Source organism: Phyllobates terribilis, unplaced genomic scaffold (assembly GCF_046119375.1).
Source record: "Phyllobates terribilis strain yellow unplaced genomic scaffold, ASM4611937v1 Scaffold_12__6_contigs__length_324123572, whole genome shotgun sequence".
NCBI lineage: Eukaryota > Metazoa > Chordata > Amphibia > Anura > Dendrobatidae > Phyllobates > Phyllobates terribilis.
In genome coordinates, this window is record NW_027362772.1 from 216,696,457 (window position 1) to 216,716,832 (window position 20,376).

A 20,376-nucleotide genomic window follows, 5' to 3' on the forward strand; every position below is an offset into this window, starting at 1 on the left:
ACCGCACGCTCACTGTATAATGAGCACTGACTTCAACTGCTCCCTGCACTTCCTTGATGATAGAAGTCAGCTGCTGCAGGGGGGACATAAGTTCATTTTCTCCCTGTACCTTCTCTCCTAAGGCAACCAGGCAGGATTTTAACACTATTTTCCTGTAGATTAACCCTACATGTGCTGGTCTGGTGAACAGCATTTTTGGACATGACCATTTTTACTTTCAACTTTATTGGTGTACGGAGTGCAGCTCTGCAGATGATGAAGCAAAGAGTCTGCCACGATTGTGTGGAAGCAGACTCTTGCAAGTAAAATCATGCCTGTTGGTTATTTAAAGCCAAATGGCACTTATTTACACAATGTCACCAATCAAATGTGAATTTAACATTAAGACATTTTGCAAATTATTGCTTTTTATGTTGATTTCACGTTTTTTTTTCTTGTCTAGTAATTGTCAGTACTGTGTAAAAGTTTCAGGCAGATGTACTTGGTGTGACCGCCCTTTTTCTTCAAAACAGCATCAGCTCTTCCCAGAACACTTGTCACTTGCACAGTTATTGAAGGAACTCTGCAGGAATGTTGTCCAAAACATTTTGGAGAACTAACCACAGATCTTCTGTGGATGTCGCTTGCCCAGATCCTTCTTCACATAATTCCAGACAGACTGGAAGGTGTCGTGATCAGGGCTCTGGGGGCCATATCATCCCTTCCAGGACTTCTTGTTCTCAACATAAAAGATAATGACATTGGCTGTATTTTTGGAGTCATTGTCCTGCTTCAGAATAAGTTTGGAGACAGCCAGCCGGCTCCCTGATGGTATTGCATGATGGATAAGTAGTTGCTTGTATTGCTCCGTATTGACGACACCATTAATCTTGACCAAATTCCCAACTCCTTTTACTGAAATACCTCCCCAAACTTGCAACAACCTCCCCCATGCTTCACTTTTCCAGTAGACACTCAGTATTGTACTGCTGCCTGACCCTTCGGCGACCACTCTGCCTTATGTTACAGTCAAATATTTCACATTTTGACTCCCCAGTCCAGAGCACCTGCTGGCATTGTCTGCACCCCAGTGTCTATTTTCTTGCATGGTTGAGTCTTGTTTCCATGTCAGATTCCTCCATGAAGACCACTTCTGGACAGTTATCTCTAAACGGTGGGTGGGTGTAGCTCGAACGCACTGGTTGCTGCTAGTTGTTAGATGATGGCACTGCTGGACATCTTCCAATTTTGAAGTAAGCATGAGGTTTCCTTCATCTTCATCTTGGGGAAACTAAGGTTCCTTGGCTGGCCACTTCATCTACGCACTTCAACAATACCTATTTCTTGGTGTCCACAATGCTGAGAAATACAGGCACATATCCATCATGTAATCATATCAGGGAGACGTCTGATTGGCTCCAGATTTATTCTGCAGCAGGACTGCGACCCCAAACATACAGCCAGTATCATTAAGAACGATCTTCTATGTAGAGCACAAGGCGTCCTGGAAGTGATGATGTGACCCCTAGAGTCCTGATCTCGCCATTGTATAGTCTGTCTGGAATTACATGAAGAGACAGAAGGATTTCACAAGCGACATCCACCCTGTTGTCAGTTCTCCAAAATGTTTGGGTACAATTGTATCTCTACTTTTGTATTATAACCAGATATTGTGTTAACTGGCTAATGACTTAAAGGGGTATTCCTATCTCCAATATCTCCAGTAGGTGCAATAATAATATTGGCAAATACCTCCAATTAGAAATGTAGTATAGTTTTTCTGATGCGCTATGTCTCTTTCATGTCATGTGCAAGCATTGCAGGACCTTAGGTATCCATGGTTACGACCACTAGCAACTATCTAACTCACTATATCAGTGGTCGTAACCATGGATACCTAAGGTTCTGCAATGCTTGCCCATAAGGAAAGAGACATAGTAATGTAGTATAGTTTATCTGATTTGCTAATTGGAGGTATTTGCTAATATTATTATTACATCTGCTACATATTGCAATAGCATCTTGGAGATGGGAATACCCCATGCTGTTTTACCCTCACCCTGTGTTGTCTGAGCAGTGTTGCGCCCATGGAAGACCCCTTGTCTTCACACCATATTTAACTGTTTATACACTTGCTGTAAGTGCTTGTTCTATGTACCTCCACTGATCTGCTAAATTGGACTATAGGGACTTGACAAAGGCTGTGAATCGTGTAATATCTCAGTCAAGAGAACAGTTTTCCTTTACATTAGCCTTTTATTCTGTCTGCAGATGTTTATATAGTAGAAATGTGCACCCACCAACAAGTACATGAACACTCCTGTGAGCGGTCACACTGCGGAGTGTCGGCCTTGTCATCAGCTTGTCTTTTTCACAATAAACAGTATTGCGGTACGTGTAAGTATATGGCAGGTAGTGACTCTATTAATGTTCTTTTTACAGCACCTTCGAGTGTCTGTTCCAGAAGACCTTGCCCTTGAACTAGGTAAGCTGATGAGATGTCTCATTGTGTAATGGAAGCTTTGCTTTCCTCCTCATTACCCTGTGGATCAGCTGGTATTGCAGTGTGCAGATACTGACATGGCGTCTGATTAAGTCTGTTAAACTGAATAATGTACAACTTTGTAATTCATGACTAAGCTGAGCCCTCAGAAAAGGAGATCATTTTTGTAGTGGCTTTCTACTCTGACTGATGGAGGTGGAAAAGGTGGCGTCTCATTTATAATAAGGAGAATGTATTAACAATTAACCGTGCCCTCTCGCTGTCTCCATCCGCGCTGAGCCACTGACTGCATTGGGAGAGCAGGGGCCTCCAACCCCTTCCTCCGCCAGTCAGCGTGTGAAGCCGCTGACGCGATGACGTCATCTCCTGGCGCACCGGAGACAGGATCAGAGGCACAGCGCTGGGGGAACCGGAGCGAGGTGAATTTTTTTTTTCCCATGTGTCTGGTATGTTTGGCTGGACATGGGGAGGCTGTGTGGGGCTCTCGTGCCGGACGTGGGGAGGCTGTGTGGGGCTCTCGTGCCGGACGTGGGGAGGCTGTGTGGGGCTCTCGTGCCGGACGTAGGGAGGCTGTGTGGGGCTCTCGTGCCGGACGTAGGGAGGCTGTGTGGGGCTCTCGTGCCGGACGTAGGGAGGCTGTGTGGGGCTCTCGTGCCGGACGTAGGGAGGCTATGGGGATCTGTTGATGGACGTGGGGAGTCTGTGTGGGGCTCTCATGCTGGACGTGGGGAGCCTGTGTGGGGCTCTAGTGCCGGACGTAGGGAGGTTATGGAGGTCTGTTGCCAGACGTAGGGAGGCTGTGTGGGGCTCTCGTGCCGGACGTGGGGAAGCTGTGTGGGGCTCTCGTGCCAGACGTAGGGAGGCTGTGTGGGGCTCTCGTGCCGGACGTGGGGAAGCTGTGTGGGGCTCTCGTGCCGGACGTGGGGAGGCTGTGTGGGGCTCTCGTGCCGGACGTGGGGAGGCTGTGTGGGGCTCTCGTGCCGGACGTGGGGAGGCTGTGTGGGGCTCTCGTGCCGGACGTGGGGAGGCTGTGTGGGGCTCTCGTGCCGGACGTGGGGAGGCTGTGTGGGGCTCTCGTGCCGGACGTGGGGAGGCTGTGTGGGGCTCTCGTGCCGGACGTGGGGAGGCTGTGTGGGGCTCTCGTGCCGGACGTGGGGAGGCTGTGTGGGGCTCTCGTGCCGGACGTGGGGAGGCTGTGTGGGGCTCTCGTGCCGGACGTGGGGAGGCTGTGTGGGGCTCTCGTGCCGGACGTGGGGAGGCTGTGTGGGGCTCTCGTGCCGGACGTGGGGAGGCTGTGTGGGGCTCTCGTGCCGGACGTGGGGAGGCTGTGTGGGGCTCTCGTGCCGGACGTGGGGAGGCTGTGTGGGGCTCTCGTGCCGGACGTGGGGAGGCTGTGTGGGGCTCTCGTGCCGGACGTGGGGAGGCTGTGTGGGGCTCTCGTGCCGGACGTGGGGAGGCTGTGTGGGGCTCATATGGTATATAGGGGGTTGTCAGCATTTTTAATTCTGCTCAATATTAAATCATTCAATTAATATAATCTATTAATATAATAATTATAATTATGTTAATATTGATTATTAATAATTAATATTGAGCAGAAATAGTTTCATCCTATTGATTCGGCCTCCACAGCTGTTGCGTTTTCTCATGTGGCCCCTCAGGAAAATGAATTGCCCACCCCTGCTCCATTGAGTTCCAGAGATATAGACCTATTTATTTAGTGCTGATTTTTATGATATAAATGGGGGCTTGTCTTTAGGCTGCTTTGCAGTATTGCCCTCTGAGCCATGATTCCTTGGTAAACCCAATAAAGCTTCCAAATAAAATCTCTGGAATCATATAGCATATTAAAAAACCCCGAAAACATAATACTCAGGAGAGCAGCAGAAATAAAATGGGAGCAAAAACTGACAATTTTCACCTGGTAACAGGTCTTCCCTAAATAGGTTGTCCAAACCTTCTTCAGGAGCACCCAGTCCCTCTGCTTTCTGGCTTTGAATGCTAGTGGGGCGGTGTTCTCCTGAAGACTTGCTGGTCTGAAGTGTTGCTGCAGGCAGTGCCCACTTTGGAGGTCTGCAGGGGCCCTAAAGCTCTGTCTCTGCAATCCGGCCAGTTTGATAAGAGTTTGTAAACTATATAGCAAAGCCTTGAAGACCATCCACCTCTGATAGACTGCAGAGATGGCTTGTAAGCTAGGCAACAAGCAGTAAGTTAGAAAATTAAAAATCCATCCATCCATCCATTCTTAGCAACAGTTAGGATATGTAATAAGTTCAGTGCAATCTTTTATTAATTTTACCTATTTTTAAGACGTTTACGCAAACCCTTGTAAAGCGAATCTATCATAAAGTACATTGAATCTGCCCAGCCTGACTGACAGCTGGATCTTATACTGAGCAGTAGACACCAATAAATCTAATGGGCCAAACCGACCTAGAATACACCAAAATAAATGAAGGCAAAAAACAACTATAAGACCCAAAGTTGAAAAATTGCCAATACTTTAATGAAATACATATTAAAAAATACATACAAGAATAATAAAAGCAAGACACACCACAGATGAAAAAAGTGGTGGGGTGCCTGGACCCATAATGTGTATAAGCTGACAACTATGTCATTCAGATAGCTAACATAAGCATATGATTAATAATCAATACAAAACACGGTATACAATATCTCGAGCAAAAAAGAAGAAATATATATACTTATCACAGAGAATAATAACAATCCATAAATATATGCATTAGTAATTAGTAGATAGCCTCTGTTGGTCCAATATCCCAGTACAGTCACATATATAAATATCAATGCCTCTGACCTGAGCTCATTGGTAACTATGGTTATATCTGTCTTTTTTATAGTCCTTTTGGACATTGATATTTATATATGTGACTGTACTGGGATATTGGACCAACAGAGGCTATCTGCTAATTACTAATGCATATATTTGTAAGATGACAACTACAGGGCGGACGGATATGGTAAAGCTGTCAGTAAGGCTAGGCGGTCGGAGGTTGAGACTTTCACTAAGGATTTTTCAGTCTTTCTTTGTTAAAGTTTAAGAAGTCGTTTGACCATAAAATAATTCTTTAAAACTGCTTTTTGTGTAGCACATGATAAGCAGCAGCATGGTGAACAGTATACAGCAGGATGGAGAATAGTATACAGTAGCACTGAGCAGTGTAGCTCTGAATCCAGCAATGGGATAGAGAAGCGGTAGCACAATGATTCTCTTGCTCTTGTTGAATGCTTCTCCTCATAGACTTTAATAGGAGTTGTAATCTAACACCTCAGTGAGCTTGACAGTCTATCTTGTTTTGACCAAGATGGGTTTGTTTGTTTTTCTGACCAGATAAGTTTAATGAGAGAGAGAAAGCAGTGGCTCATAAATGGAGAAAAAAAGCTTATATCGATTTATGCAATGTTTGTGCGATCGACAGCGACTCTCACACTCTCTAAGCTGGTTTAAAGATTTTCTTTTATGGCTAGTCCACTTATTTTCATATAAATAGTTGTGGCAATTTCCCCCTGTGTAAAAATCTATAATGTCCAGTTTCTTTGTGATAAAATTGTTGTGTGGTTGACCCCAACCCAAATCTGACACGTTACCACCAATTTCTTCAAAATGCATGTTTGTATGATGCAGTTGCATGGACTGTACCACTGAAGTTATGGACATGGGATGCAGAAGCTCATATCAGTGATAATGATGATGACTGCACAGTGCCTGTGACAGTCACAATGTAGGAGATCACAGTTCAGACTCAGTTATTGTTTTCTTATATTATATTTTGTTTATTAAAGAGACAATAGGTGGAAGGAAAATCGCACTGTCCTCCCAACAGATGGATGGTACTGTTTATTGTAGTGCTCTTTATTTATAAGCTGTGTAGTTTTGTGTAACCTATTGTTTCTATTCATTGACTACAGAGAAAAGAAGGCCAGAATTAATACCAGAGGATTTACTACGACAATTTGTGCACACGATGCATGAAAAGATGTGTCCTGAAGTTCAGAAACTCTTGGAGGACTTCAGGTAATTACATATCTTATGATTTATTGGCTACAGATGAGATACGTCTGACTAAACACATACTGAACAATCCTGACCTCTTATCCTCCAGGCAAAAACGTAACATGGGATTGACTTTAGCAGAAAGTGAATTGGCCAAACTGGATGCAGAACGGGCACGGGAACGCAACACACTTGAAAAAGAGAGATTATGTGCTGAGCCAATCTTACAGAAGATTGAGGAGGTTCTGTAAGTAAAGTTATTCTGATAGTAATACACTGATAACATTACCGTAGTCTATCATGTCACATGAAAATTCTGGTACCCTCCAGAAATGATACTGCTTCCATAGATTAGTCCCAGAACATAACTTGTTGCTATAGACCATCACATCATTGGCCTTCGTTAGTAATACATATTGCTTCATTATTTATTTCTTATTTTACTCACTAATATAGCACCATTAATTCCCCAGCGCTTTACAGACATTAACAGTACTGTCCCCATTGGGGCTCACAATCTACATTCCCTATCAGTATGTCTTTGGAGTGTGGGAGGAACCCAGAGAACCCAGAAGAAACCCATGCAAACACTGGGAGAACATACATACAAACTCAGAAGTTGTCCTTGGTGGGATTGACCCCAGGACCCCAGCTCTGTATGGCTGCAGTGCTAACAACTGAGCCACCATGCTGTCCAGTATCACTCTCCGATTTACTGGGGATTCAACCACTGGGCCTCCACACGAGAATGACATTCTATGCCATTTTGGTTGGAATGGAGCTGTGCATAAAACTGAAGCAGACATGACGCCTAGTGCCTCATTCAGGTTCTCTGATTTCAGACCCTTACCCTATTCCGCCATACCGTAAAACTTCTCATTCTTGTCCCAAATTCCAAATGTCCCTCTACTCAGTTATTGCACCTAAAGTTTTCACCTTGGTATTCCTTTAAAGGCCAAGGCCTAAAAGGTTTTAATGTGAGGCCAAGATCTTATGATCTAGTTGCTGCAAATATTCAAAGTCATGCCATATTGTGTGTGTCCTTGGCAGGGAAAAGGTTAATTAGTAAACCTTTCTTTTGACATGAGATTATATATATATATATATATATATATATATATATATATATATATATATATATATATATATATATATATATATATATATATATATATATATATATATTTTTTTGCTTAAAAAAATAAAGGGAACACTTAAACAACAGAATATAACTCCAAGTGAATCAAGCGTCTGTGAAATCAAACTGTCCACTTAGGAAGCAGCACTGATTGACAATCAATTTCACATTTCTCCGGTGTACACGGGAGAGATATGTGCTCTGCAGATTGGCGATCGCTGAAGTGCTTGAGTGCAATGGTGCCAGCTTTTTCCAGTACGTATCCAGGACATGGGCTACAAGTGTCACATTCCTTGTGTCAAGCCACTCATGACCAATAGACAACGCCAGAAGCGTCTTACCTGGGCCAAGGAGAAAAAGACCTGGACTGTTGCTCAGTGGTCCAAGGTGTTGTTTTCAGATGAAAGTAAATTTTGCATTTCATTTGGAAATCAAGGTCCCGGAGTCTGGAGGAAGAGTGGAGAGGCCACAATCCAAGCTGCTTGAGGTCTAGTGTGAAGTCTTCACAATCAGTGATGGTTTGGGGAGCCATGTCATCTGCTGGTGTAGGTCCACTGTGTTTTATCAAGACCAAAGTCAGCGCAGTCGTCTACCAGGACATTTTAGAGCACTTCATGCTTCCCTCTGCCGACAAGCTTTTTGGAGATGGAAATGTCATTCTCCAGCAGGACTTGGCACCTGTCCACACTGCCAAAAGTACCAATACCTGGTTTACACAACAGTATCACTGTGCTTGATTGACCAGCAAACTCGCCTGACCTTAACCCCATAGAGAATCTATTATAGATGATCTATGGGGTATTGTTAAGAGGAAGATGAGAGACATCAGACCCAACAATGCAGACGAGCTGAAGGCTGCTATCAAAGCAACCTGGGCTTCCATAACACCTCAGCAGTGCCACAGGCTGATCGCCTCCATGCCACGCCGCATTGATGCAGTAATTGATGCAAAAGGATCCCCGACCAAGTATTGAGTGCATTTACTGAACATACATTTCAGTAGGATAACATTTCGGATTTTAAAAACATTTTTCAAGCTGTTGTTATAAAGTATTCTAATTTACTGAGATAATGACTTTTGTGTTTTCATTGGCTGTAAGCCATAATCATCAACATTAACAGAAATAAACACTTGAACTAGATCACTCTGTGTGTAATGACTCTATATAATATATGGGTTTCACTTTTTGTATTGACTAACTCAAATAAATTTAACTTTTGATTATATTCTAATTTTATGAGAAGCACCTATACTTTCAGTGTCATTATGTTGACTTCACTAAAACTTTTTTTCTGTTTTACTGTACAGACTCTCATCACAGCCTCCTGAAGATGAGAAATGGTAAGTTTCTTAGTGGTTTTTATTAGTAAATGGAAGAATAGTATTTTAAGCTTACAAATACAGTGGGTACGGAAAGCATTCAGACCCCTTTACATTTTTCACTCTTTGTTTCATTGCAGCCATTTGGTAAATTCTAAAAAGTTCATTTTTTTTCTCATTAAAGTACACTGCACCTCATCTTGACTGAAAAAAACAAATGTAGAAATGTTTGCAAGCTTATTAAAAAAGAAAAACTGAAATATCATAGTCATAAGCATTCAGACCCTTTGCTCAGACACTAATATTTAAGTCACATGCTGTCCATTTCCTTGTGATCCTCCTTGAGATGGTTTTACTCCTTCATTGGAGTCCAGCTGTTTTTAATTAACCCCTTAAGGACCCTGTGATTTTCCGTTTTTGCATTTTCATTTTTTGCTCCCCTTGTTCCCAGAGCCATAGCGTTTTTATTTTTTGGTCAATATGGCCATGTGAGGGCTTATTTTTCGCGGGATGAGTTGTACTTTTCTTTTGAACCCCATTACTGGTTTTACCATATCGTGTATGGGAAATCGGGGAAAAAAATGTCAAGTGCGGTGAAATTGCAAAAAAAAGTGCAATGCCACAGATGTGTTTTTTTATTTTTTTTTACCACGTTCACTGAATGCTAAAACTGACCTGCCATTCTTATTCTCCAGGTCATTATGACTTCGTAGATACCAAACATGTATAAGTTATTTTTTATTTAAGTGGTGAAAAAAAAATCCAAAGTTTGCTTTAAAAAAAAAATTTAAAAAATGCCGCCATTTTCCAGGACCCGTAGCGTCTTCATTTTCCAGGATTTGGGGCCGGGTGAGGGCTTATTTTTTGCGAGCTGAAGTTTTTATTGATACCATGTTTGGGTCGATCCGATGTTTTGATCGCCCGTTATTGCATTTTATTGCAATGTTGCGGCGACCAAAAAACGTAATTCTCGCGTTTAGAATTTTTTTCTCGTTACGCTGTTTACCGTTCGGATTAATTCTTTTTTTATATTGATAGATCGGGCGATTCTGAACGCGGCGATACCAAATGTGTGTTTTTTGTTTGTTTTTTTATTTTGAATGGGGCGAAAGGGGGCTGATTTAAACTTTTTTATTTTTTTTTTACATTTTTTTTTAATATTTTTTAAAAAATTTTTTACACTTTTTTGCTTGCTTCTATAGTCTCTATAGGAGACTAGAAGCAGCACTTGTCTGATCGCCTCTGTTACATAGAGGTGATGAGCAGATCACCTCTATGTAGCAGAAATGCTCCTGTGCTATGAGCGCCGACCACTAGGTGGCGCTCATAGCGATCAGCACATGACAACCACTGGGGTCTGCTGCAGACCCAGGGTTGTCATGCTCACTCATCAGTGACCTGCGATCACGTGATGGGGTCACCGATGTGCGAGTTAAGTGAGGCGCTGCGCTGTTAAATGCCGCTGTCAGAGATTGACAACGGCATTTAACTGGTTAACAGCTGCGGGTGGATCGCGATTCCACCCGTGGCTGTTGTGGGCACATGTCAGCTGTATAAATCAGCTGACATGTGCCCGGTTCAGTGGAGGCTCAGCGCCGGAGCCCTCACTGAAGCAGGGGTGATAGCGTGGTGCTTACTATTACGCCCCAGGCTTTAAAGGGGTTAAACTGATAGGACTTGATTTGGAAAGGCACCCACCTGTCTAGATAATACCTCACAGCTCACAGTGCATGTCAGACCAAATGAGAATCATGAGCTCAAAGGAACTTCCCAAGGAGCTCCGAGACAGAATTGTGGCAAGGCACAGATCTGGCCAAGGTTACAAAAGAATTTATGCAGTACTCAAAGTTCCTAAGAGCACAGTGACCTCCATAATCCTTAAATGGAAGAAGTTTGGGACCACCAGAATTCTTTCTAAATCTGGCCGTCCAGCCAAACTTAGCAATCGTGGGAGAAGAGCCTTGGTGAGAGAGGTAAAGAAGAGCCCCAAGATCACTGTGGCTGAGCTCCAGAGATGCAGTAGGGAGATGGGAGAAAGTTCCACAAAGCCAACTATCAATGCAGCCCTCCACCAGTCAGGCCTTTATGACAGAATGGCCCAACTGAAGCCTCTCCTCAGTGCAAGACATATGAAAGCCTGCATAGAGTTTTCTCAAAAACACATGAGGGACTTCCAGACTATGAGAAATAAGATTCTCTGGTCTGATGAGATGAAGGTAGAACTTTTTGGTGATAATTCTAAGCGGTATGTGTGGAGAAAACCAGGCACTGCTCATCACCTGCCCAATACAATCCCAACGGTGAAATGTGGTGGCAGCATCATGCTATGGAGGTGTTTTTCAGCTGCATGGACAGGACGACTGGTTGCAATTGAAGGAAACATGAATGCGGCCAAGTACAGAGATATCCTGGATGAAAACCTCTTCCAGAGTGCTCTGGACCTCAGACTTGGCCGAAGGTTCACATTCCAACAAGACATTGACCCTAAGCACACAGCTAAAATAACAAAGGAGTGGCTTCAGAACAACTCTGTGACCATTCTTGATTGGCGCAGCCAGAGCCCTGACCTAAACCCAAATGAGCATCTCCGGAGAGACCTGAAAATGGCTGTCCACCAACGTTCACCATCCAACCTGATGGAACTGGAAGGGATCTGCAGGGAAGAATGGCAGTGGATCCCCAAATCCAGGTGCGAAAAACGTCCTGCATCATTCCCAAGAAGACTCATGGCTGTACTAGCTCAAAAGTGTGCTTCTACTCAATACTGAGCAAAGGGTCTGAATACTTATGACCATGTGTTATTTCAGTTTTTCTTTAATAAACTTGCAAAAAAATCTACATTTCTGTTTTTTTCAGTCAAGATGGGGTGCAGAGTGTACTTTAATGAGAAAAAAAAATGAACTTTTTAGAATTTACCAAATGGCTGCAATGAAACAAAGAGTGAAAAATTTAAAAGTGGTCTGAATACTTTCCATACCCACTGTATTAAAAAAACTGTCACTTCCAAACAGAAAGACAAGTGTGAACAGGTGCAAGCTAGGGGAGCCACTCTATTTAACAAATGAAAGCAACGCTCAGAAACGCTATAGTATGTAAACATTGAGTATATAAAATTGAAATTACCTTACTGCTGTAGAAAACATGTTAAATGAAGGTATTTAGCGCATAGATTAGCCAATTCATGTGAACCCAACAGCCAGCGACTAGGCGTACCTCTTTGTTGGGTCCCTAAACCTATATAGAGTGTCTCTTAGCTTGTACCTGTTCACACTGGTCTTTTTCTATTTGGGAGTGCTGGTCAGATATTTGTAGTTCATGCCTTCTCCCATTAGCTGGTTTTAAATAGAGCTTGATCTTGCCTGCCTATATTATTAAACCCAAAACATGAACTGAAGTACAAGTTGATCTGCATGTAAAAGAGGAGCATGTTCACATTGGCCATAAAATGGATAAAACCAAAGACCGAAACAAAATGAGCACATATTCTGCTGGATGGATGGCTTTTATGCTTTTTTTGATCAACAACGGTGTTTACGAAGTGCCCAATATTTTTTACAGCAAGGTATGTGATTTGTTTTGTTTCTGGTTTTGTCTGTTTTATGGCCAGTGTGAATATTATCCTATTTTGCATACGTACCAACTTATACTCCAATTAATTTTTTTTTCAGTTAAGTTTTGGGTTTTTGTATTTAGTGCAGGTAAGGACATGGCTTCCCTTCCTTTGAGCTGGACATTTTTTATTAAATACCTTCCCATTTGCTGTGTGTCCATGTTCGGGACCGGGTCCTGCTCAGCCCTTATTCACATTGATGTCACTATGACACAGAGTAAGGTTTTAATACTAGAGGATCATCCCGAATTTGGCATGGACGCTGGTGGGATGGCGTTTACAGTTTTTTTGATCAAGAACGGTATTTACGAAGTTAACTACCCAATGTTATTTATATGCACTATTGCTTTTTTTTTTTTATTTACAGCAGGGTATGTGATTATTTTGTTTGTCTTTGGTTTTGTTTGCGCTTTTAGTCTGGGAAAGGCATTATGTTAGGATAAGGGTCCCAACAAAGAGGTACGCCTTCTCGCTGGCTACTGTGCTCACATGAATTGGACAATTAGTGCGCCAAGTACCTTCATAATTTAACATTGTTCTATAGCAGTAATGAAGTTCCAACTTCATATATTCAATGTTTATATATTGTAGCGTTTCAGAGTGCAGCTTTATTTTGTTAGGTATCTTAAGCTTAGTCTCAGAGAGATTGACCCAGAAAAGGGTTCCCTATCCAGAACTTTTACCTAGGTATCCTAGTAAAGCTTGGTCCTCCCCTAATTGTTTCCTCCAATAGTTATGTAGAATTCATCATGAGCCTGAGATGGAGAATATAACTCAGAAGTGGCGAACCTCCGGACTGCGCGCCCATGGCTGTTCACCTGTTAAATGCTGCTGTCCATCTCTTGAGAGCTGCATTTAAAATGCTCAAACAGGGTTGCACGCCGTTCCATGCTTTCATCAGTGCGCCCGTGAAGTCATCGTTGATGACTCTCGTGCTTGTTATTACGATCTTCCTGTGAAAGCCAGCCCGTGGTTGGTGTTCATAGATTGTCATTTTAGCTACACATAGTAGTGCTGATCACTGCTATATATAGCACAATGATCGGATGTTCACAGCTTCAAGTCCCCTAAGGGGACTATTAAAGTGGTTTATGAAAGTATTCACCCCCCTTGGCTTTTTTTTATCTATTTTGTTACATTACAACCTGTGTTTAAATATTTTTGCAATCCAATTTGTGTGTGATGCATCAGCACTAAATAGTCTAAGTTGGTGAAGTGAGAAAAATATAGCCATAAATTTAATTTATGGGATCAAATAAGTAAAAATTGTCATGTGCATATGTATTCACCCCTTTTGCTATGAAGCCCCTAAAATTTTTTGGTGCAAGCAATTGCCTTCATAAGTGACATGCATAGTGACAGGACGTCCCTGTGTGCAATCTAAGTGTCACATGCCTGTCAGTATATATACTTTACCTTTTCTGAAAGGTCACAGAGGCTGCAACACCATTAAGCAAGAAGCACCACTAACCAAACGCCATGAAGACCAAGGAGATCTCCAAACAAGTCAGGGACAAAGTTGTCGAAGTACAAGTCAGGGTTGGGTTATAAAATAACAAAAAAAAAAAAAACCCAATCTCTGAGCACCATCAAATCCATTATTATCAAATGGAAAGGTCATGGTACCACAACAAACCTGCCAAGAGAGGGCCGCCCACCAAAACTCTCAGCCCGGACAAGGAGGGCATTAATCAAAGAGGCAGCACAGAAACCAAAAGTAACCCTTATGGAGTTGCAGAGTTCCCAAGCAGAGACTGGAATATTTGTCCATATGACTACAATAAGCCGTACACTCCATAGAGGTGGCCTTTATGGAAGAGTTGGCAGAAAAGCACACAAAAATTGTAAAGCTCGTTTTTAGTTGCCAAAAGACATGTGGGAGACTCCCCAAATGTATGGAGGAAGGTGCTGTGGTCAGATGAGGCCAAAATTTAACTTCTTGGCCAGCAAGGTAAATGCTATGTCTGGCGCCAAACCTACACAGCTCATCACTCCAAGAATATCATCCCCACAGTGAAATGTCGTGGCAGCATCATGTTTTGAGGATGGTTTTTCGGAAGCAGGGACAGGAAAGATGGTACGAAATACAGGGATGTTCTTGAGCAAAACCTGTTAGTCTGTCAGTGATTTGAGACTGGGACGGAGGTTCACCTTCCAACAAGACAATGACCCAAAGCATACTGCTAAAGCAACACTCGAGTGGTTTAAGGGGAAACTTGTAAATGTTTTGGAGTGGCTGAGTCAAAGCCCAGACCTTAATCCAATTGAGAATCTGTGGTCAGACTTGAAGTTTGCTGTTCACCAGGGGAAACCATCTAACTAGAAGGAGCTGGAGCAGTTTAGCCTTGAGTAATGGGCAAAAATCCCAGTGGCAAGATGTGGAAATGTCAGAGACTTATCCAAAATGACTAGCAGCTGTAATTGCCACAAAAGGAGGCTCTACAAAGTACTTGAGTTTTGAGTTATTTTCTCCTATTTGTTGTTTGCTTCACAATAAAAAGGAAACCAAATATTCACAATTGTAGGCATGTTCTTTACATGAACTGATGCAAACCCTCAAAAAAAAAAAAAAAAAAAACAGTGAAATTCCCTGTTGTGAGGTAGCAAAACACGGAAAATGCCAAGGAGGGTGAATACTTTTGCAAACCACTGTAACTACAATGAAAATTAGCATTTTGTTTTTTTTTTTTTAAATTTGAAGAAAATTAATAAAAAACCCAAGTTCAAACCACCCCCTTTGTCCCTTTAAAAAAAAAATGCACATATTTGGTATCGCTTTAAAAGTTCAATTTATCAAAATAATAAAAAAATAATCCGCTCGGTTAACGGCATAAAAAACCTGGCAGAATTATTATTTTTTTTTTTTACTTTTGCAACATTGCATAAAACGCTGTAACAGTTGATCAAAACATCGTATCTACTCCAAAATGTTATAAGTAAAACGTCAGCTCTGGGTGCAAAAAATAAGCTCTCACAGCCCCATATCCCAAAAAAATGAAAACATTACAGGTCTTGGAAAATGGCAAATTTGTTACAAATTTCTGAATTTTTTTCCCACCATTTTAAAAAAGAAAAAACAACTATTCATGTTTAGTATCTGTGTACTCATACTGACCTGGAGAATTATATTGCCAGGTCAGTTTTACCATTTAGTGAACATGAAAAATAACCAACCCAAAAAACAATTGTGGAATTGCACTTTTTTTTTTTGCAGTTTTAACGCACTTAAATTTTTTTTCCCTCTTTCCAGTGCATCACATGATAAAATGAATGGGGATATTCAAAAGTACAACTTGCCCACAAAAAACAAGCTCTCATATGGCAATGGGGATGGAAAAATAAAAGTTATGGCTCTTGGATTAAGGGGAGGAAGAAAGAAAAAAAAACAGAAAATTGCCTTGGAGTGAAGGGTTAAACCAGAACTAATTTTCTGATGACTTATTCCTTTCAAGGTTGACGTACCCTTGGGAGTTAGGTCTCGTTCAGATGTCTGCCTGTGGTTTTCACTGTTATACTATAATGCCTATGAATTTCATGAGGCTGTTGACATGGCTAAGTTTTCTCGTGGACCAAGTGGTCCTGTAAAAAATAAATAAGACTTTGTTCTTTTTTTCATCTAGTTGGAGAACAAGCTCTCCAGTGTAAGTCTATGAGTCTGGAAGAATTTGAGCCGTGGCCAGATACCATCGTAGTTGCATGCTAGTCTGTCCTATAGTAATGATTGCTTGATAGAAAATGCCGGAGAAACCACCTTGTGCGCAATAAAATCTGGTGTGACTGATGGCAAAGCCCTTACCGGGATAAACTACACGTTGTCTCCTGGTAGCCCCTTCCTTTGCCTGTCCACACCTTACGATTCCACTGGGTTCGGAGGGTATTTTTCCTGTGCTCTGGGCTGGATCGCTGCCTCTTTGTGCAGAAGCTTTGTCTGGACTTGGCTAACTGTCCATGAAGACCTCTCTGCGGCCGCTTCACGTGGATGCATTCTGCAGACGCAGAAAGGTTTGCAGGTTATCTATGTTTTTCTTCCCACTTTTAGTTTTGAGTTTACAAATTCTGATGTAAAATAATGACCATGTTCACGTCAGACTTTGTTTCTTTGGCAACTGTTCCCAGTATAACAAAGCTGTTAGTAAAAGCAGTTCAAGGTAAGACTACCTATGTGAGAGCGGAGCCGCACTGGAGAGGTTACGGATCCACTTAACTCATTGTACTCCGCATAATGGGATTTGTGATGTAGAAATAATGGTCACACAATTTATATAAAACGGGAACAGTTCAGATGTTGTCTAACCTCGCGGTAACAGCGAATTAGTATTTCATTTCCACCTGCTTTCCTTTTGGAATACCATGCTCTCCGCATAATGTCAAACTGTGTGGGTGTCCTTAACATGCGAGGCATCCCCTGTGTGCTCCAAAATGGGTGTCGGCAGTATTCTGTTAGTGACAGCCACAAGTCCCCGATTTTGTAATATTTTCCCATATTATGACTGCCTTCCTAGTAATCGATCTGTGCAGAGGCTCACTCCATGGTGCAGTATCTCAGTGGCTGATGACCATGTTCCTACTTGGCTCCAAAGTGCTGACACTGTTTATGGGTCACAGCCATTATCCAAGGCTCATGGTCTCAAACTCCTCTAATAAATTGTAAAATAACCTGTTGTAGGCTTAGCCATGAAGTGAATGGTCTTCACTTGTGATTTACTGCCTCCCCTGTATAGGTGTGCATACAGAGACAGCTGTCAGTCACTGATAAGGACCGCCCACTGGACTACCAAACCCAGGAAGAGAAGAGCTCTCTGTTAAAAAAAAAATATTACATCAAGTGAATCTTTTCCCACATAGCTAAATGATTCTGTTCAGCCGCTTCTGCTCTATAACATTATACTGGCAATTCAGTTACCAAGTTCCCTTTAAAGATCACCTGTCACCAGGTCAAGTCGCCAGTTTTGCCTTATTTTATTCCCTCTGCCGTCCTTAGTATTTTTTTTTTTTAAATGTACCTTACAGTTCCAATGATATGGGGCTTCTTATTTAGCACTAATTTTTCTGACCTTTATCAAGGGGGCGTGCCTCGCGGGAACCTCTGTGGTGTCTTTTGGCAGTACTGCATTATTACCCTGTGAGCAACACCCCCTCAGTAAAGACCATAAACATTTGTACTGAATAAAAAGGACCAGATCTCTGGAACCTTATGGCGGATTAAAAATTTTTTAAAATTGGAATAGTTAAGGGAGCCGCAGGAAAACACTGCCCACCTTAACCTAGTGACAGGTTTTCTTTTAGTGGATGCAGACGGAAGCACATGGGCAGGACATGGCTTTATGGAGACACTGAGGGATAGCTCCTGGGTGGGGCTATGACTATATCTTTGGGGGGCACAGAAGGCTGTACAGCTGCTGCCACTAGCATGTGGACAGTTTTGATAAATCTCTTGGCTTTATTTAGGATGTACTTGATTTTTCAGTGATCCGTGTCCTCATTAGTTCTAGAAAAGTGTAAGGATTATTTGGAAACATGTGGCGTAATGACACTTTATGAAAAATTGTCTAAATATTCTCTGTAGTATTCACTCACAAGACACTGATATTACTAGACCCTAAATGGTCCCAGTTTAAATGTCTAATGTTTTCCCATTTAAATGTATGTAAAGCTCCTTTTTGCCGTGATGTAGAGGAAAGTAGGTGACTGAGGGGGGTAAATGGTGGGTGGTATTCCACTGTACAAATATAATAAAACCATTGACTGCGAGTGAATAACATTGATGAATTTGTGACAATGGCACAGACACCACAGAACACCTGTATGGGCCCTGTGGGGTCCATGGGTCTGGGCTGTTTTGTTGGTGTGCGGACTACCTACACAATATCCCTTGTAATATTGTAGCTGGTAGGTGTATAATTTGAGAAGTGGAGGATGGAGCAGGGAAGAGACGGTAGAAGCTGCTGCATGTAATCCAGATACTTGCTTCAGCAGCCAGCTGGCTCTGCCGGGGAGCAGCACCTGTGTGCAGGGAAATGCTGATTATCTGTGATAATTAACGATACAAGGGAGGAGGTGACGTCAAGACCTGCAGCCTCCTGACGGCTCCATTTCAGTAAATGCCTGCATTTCCCATGATCCAGTCGTGGAGCTCGGCGTAGAACTCTGCCTTCTTCTGTTCACCAGCTGGGCTGGACCAATACACTCGGTGACATCGTCCAATCATTTTTATAAATCCTGATGCTGTTCCTTTGTTATCCCTCTTGGAAACATGAATGAATAAATTGACATCTGGGTGTGATTAACTGTCAGGTCAGGACAGTCCAAGAGGAATAACGGAGGAATGGCAGAATGCCGAGTTCTAAGATGTCAAGGAGTTTTCCTACTTTAGACCTTATGGTGCATGGTCCAAGGGGCAGGGGGGCATTTAATGCAGAAATATAAATCCTATACTCTCCTCCCGAACCAGCACTGCTCCTGCACACTGGCTTGTGTTTTTCCCCTTTACTGCCAATGGGCTGCAGACATCATGGAATAAACAATGTCTCATCACGACTGCAGCCCATTAGCGCCCACTGTTTATGCCGGGATAGCTGCCGCTAATCAATCAGTGGGCGCTGATGGGCTGCAATCATCATGTGACATGGTCTATGCCAAGAAAATAGCAGGCGACACAGAAGCCAGAGCACAGGCGCTGCTCAAGGCCGTTAGCTGACTACAGACCTTACTTGTTAGATCAATGTGGATCTCATCAGTGGGGCCCTCACTGATCTACTTGTGTCCACTGTTATCTGCTGGCCCCAAGAGCGTGGCCGGGACGAATTGGATGGAGGGGTCAAGGAACTATATTGATCTAAGAGTTATCACCCATCCAGTACTTTTTAGTGAGCTGGGAACGCCCCATATAGATCACACAGATCTAAACCGCAATCGACAGAGAATTACGTTCAACATCTTGTAAGGACATTCAGTGACCCACGCACGTCTGCAGATATGAGCGTGTGTATCAGACCTTCAGGACATTATTATTCTGCAGAAACATTCAGGGTTTAATCCATAGATTGCAGTATGTTTAATTAAGATCGGCTGGGTTCATATCAAAAGAAAAAATTCTATTTGCGCGCACCAATTGTCTCAGGGGAGAAAAGCCTCATTATCCTGAATTGATTAAAAGTCGTCAAGCAGCAGTACTCCGTTACCGAAACAAACATTTATCAAATCCTCGAGCCTCCGAAACTATCCGGAGATGGGATGCACACAGATCTGGATTAATAGGACCTTTCACAAGATGCCGTGTGCACACTGGAAAAAGAAGGCCGTGGAGCGCAAAGGTCTCTCAACCAGATGTAGAATGGTGAAAGATAAGAATGAGTGAGTGATACGTCTTAACTTGGGGTTGGCTACCAGAGAGATGGTATTGACCGTATTACCAAATTCTGTGAACGTCCAGATGATCTTGGTGCACAGAGTTTGGAGGCCAAGCGTAGAGGAACATTGTCATCCTAAAAATTACCTTTACTGTTAATCAGTTTTTTAAGTGAAATAGAAGTTGTTAAATTTTTTTATTTTGTTTTCTTTTTAGATTTTTCCATATCACTATATTTTAAAAATAAAAAAAATCTTGCAGTGTTCACACTGACCACTAGGCCTAATATTAGTCTCATACTTGCTGTATTTTTCAGCAGCCACATGGACATACATGGTAATAGAGCACCTCTGACCCTGTTGACCTGTAGAGAAGGATTTTGTGATCATTTTCTGATTTGGGCAAAGGTGGTTGTGAAGGGAGATGGAGGAGGCAAGGTTACTTCTAGTGGATCCTGTG

At 42.4% G+C, this 20,376-nt stretch overlaps 1 protein-coding gene across 4 annotated transcripts in view; it reads left to right on the plus strand.

Annotated features, from left to right (window-relative positions):
* The window catches only part of ARHGEF12 (Rho guanine nucleotide exchange factor 12), a 176,144-nt gene that overhangs the window by 83,785 nt on the left and 71,983 nt on the right, over positions 1-20,376 (plus strand). For all 4 annotated transcript variants that reach the window (XM_073656647.1, XM_073656648.1, XM_073656646.1 and 1 more), the window contains 4 exons: positions 2,422-2,464; positions 6,416-6,521; positions 6,610-6,747; positions 8,948-8,980. In XM_073656647.1, coding sequence (XP_073512748.1) covers positions 2,422-2,464; positions 6,416-6,521; positions 6,610-6,747; positions 8,948-8,980 — 320 coding nt within the window. The remainder of the gene's footprint in view (positions 1-2,421; positions 2,465-6,415; positions 6,522-6,609; positions 6,748-8,947; positions 8,981-20,376) is intronic.